The 1,769-nt window shown below is 37.9% G+C and overlaps 1 protein-coding gene across 1 annotated transcript; it reads right to left on the bottom strand.

The window, feature by feature from the left end:
- LOC104884390 (cytidine deaminase 1) lies at positions 1-1,564 on the bottom strand. The gene has a single exon (XM_010669031.4). The coding sequence runs from the start codon at positions 1,119-1,121 to the stop codon at positions 147-149; it is 975 nt and encodes a 324-aa protein (XP_010667333.1). The 5' UTR covers positions 1,122-1,564; the 3' UTR covers positions 1-146.
- Positions 1,565-1,769: the final 205 nt, after the last annotated feature.

The raw sequence follows: 1,769 nt of genomic DNA, 5'->3' as shown, positions 1-1,769 counted from the left end.
TTTCAGAGAAAACAACATAATTAAGTACTATAATTATTAACATAGAAGTAAATTTTTTTTTATACACAAAGATCAGATCATGGATTATTTATCAGAATCATCACATTCAATTAACAGGAAACAATAATCTTTCCTGAAGTAAAAACTCAATCACTCACAGAAAAACCTGATTTTTTGCAATGAAAAACATGAAATTCACATTTAGGAGAAACCATTTGTAAAAACAATCTGACAGTCTCTTCTTGTCTAACAGCTGCATCTTCAAATTCAACCAAAACAGCACCCACAATACGCTCATAATCACACACAAAACCACCAACTTCAGCCCTCGCCGCCATGTAAGCGATAATGGCGGCTTGTGCAGGCCCCATACTCGGATTATACGCAGCAGATTCCATATAAGAACCCTTATAAATCATACCATCATTATCAATTAAAGCAACCCCAGAAAAACACCCACTATATGGTGCATGAGACTTATTAGCAGCATCAAACGCAGCCAACACAAACTCTCTCTCCTCAAATTGAGAGAATCCATTACACAAATTCCCCGTTTCGACATTGTTGTTACCAACAACACTACTATCTTCGAGCACTAAATGGTTGTCATGAGTTTCCAGAATCAAGGGTACATCTTTGTGTAATAGATCATTTGGACCAAATCTGTTAGGTAAAAAATACGACAATGGCTTAAAACAATCTACTTTATCATCATCATCATCATCGAGATTGTCCGATTTGGGTACGAAGATCTGTATATCGGGTGCGCCACGAACTTCTTGGAGAAATTGACGGCAATGGCCACATGGGTAGGCGGAAACAACGATGTATTTAAGATGGGTTTGTTGTGGGTGAAGAGAGAGATTTGTGATGAGGAATTGTTCAGCGTGGATGGAATGGTGCAGAGGTAATTTTGGAAATTCGACATTTACGCCGATGAATATACGGCCGTCGGATGCTAATCCTACGGCGGCGACGGGGAAGCCGGAGATGGGATGACGGGCGAGATTTTGTGCTGATTTTGCAATGATTGGGAGGAGGTGGAGGACGGATTGTAAGCCTAAGTTTTTTACCATTTTTTCTGCTTCTGATGATTCGATCATGAATTTGGGGTGGTCCATTTTTTTTTTTTTGGGTTTTGGGGGTAAGGGGTATTGTTGTTGTTTAGTTGTGGAGTAGAAAATGAAAGACTCTGATTTTGTGGTTGTTTTTGGGTGGGGGTAGTTGTTCTTAGATCAAAGGAGAAGGAGATGGATTTACGCAAGAGGAGGAAAGAGAAAGGGTGCGCGCGGTGGGAGATGGTGTATGTGTTCCGAGGAAATTGGGATAGTAACTAGTAAGAGTACAACGTGGGTGATTTATAATGGGATTATGAGTGGGAGTTCAATCTAGGTAGACAATCAATTTAACGGGCGTGGACCCGATTTTCGTTAATATTAGTTTACACCAGGTTAATGTATCCTTTAGAAATCCATTATATTATGCAGAATTGTATCATTTAGAAATATGTTGAGGGTGTTCGGTAATTAGAGTTTTTGAGTAAAAAGAGAGTATTGGACTATTTTTAGAGTTTTGACTAGTTAAAAACTCTAAAAAGGGTGTTTGGTAAAAGAGAGTTTTAGATAGAGTTTTGGAATAAAAACTCTCAAAATGAAAAAGCTCCTAATACGAACTTCTTTTTTAGAGGATTTGGTAAAAGTATGTTCAATGACTTTTTTGCCTCTAATAATAATACTACACTTATGTTTAAAATGTCTATAAACGCCATT

Source organism: Beta vulgaris, chromosome 8 (genome assembly GCF_026745355.1).
Source record: "Beta vulgaris subsp. vulgaris cultivar EL10 chromosome 8, EL10.2, whole genome shotgun sequence".
Classification (NCBI taxonomy): domain Eukaryota; kingdom Viridiplantae; phylum Streptophyta; class Magnoliopsida; order Caryophyllales; family Amaranthaceae; genus Beta; species Beta vulgaris.
This window is presented reverse-complemented; position numbering and strand designations above follow the sequence as displayed.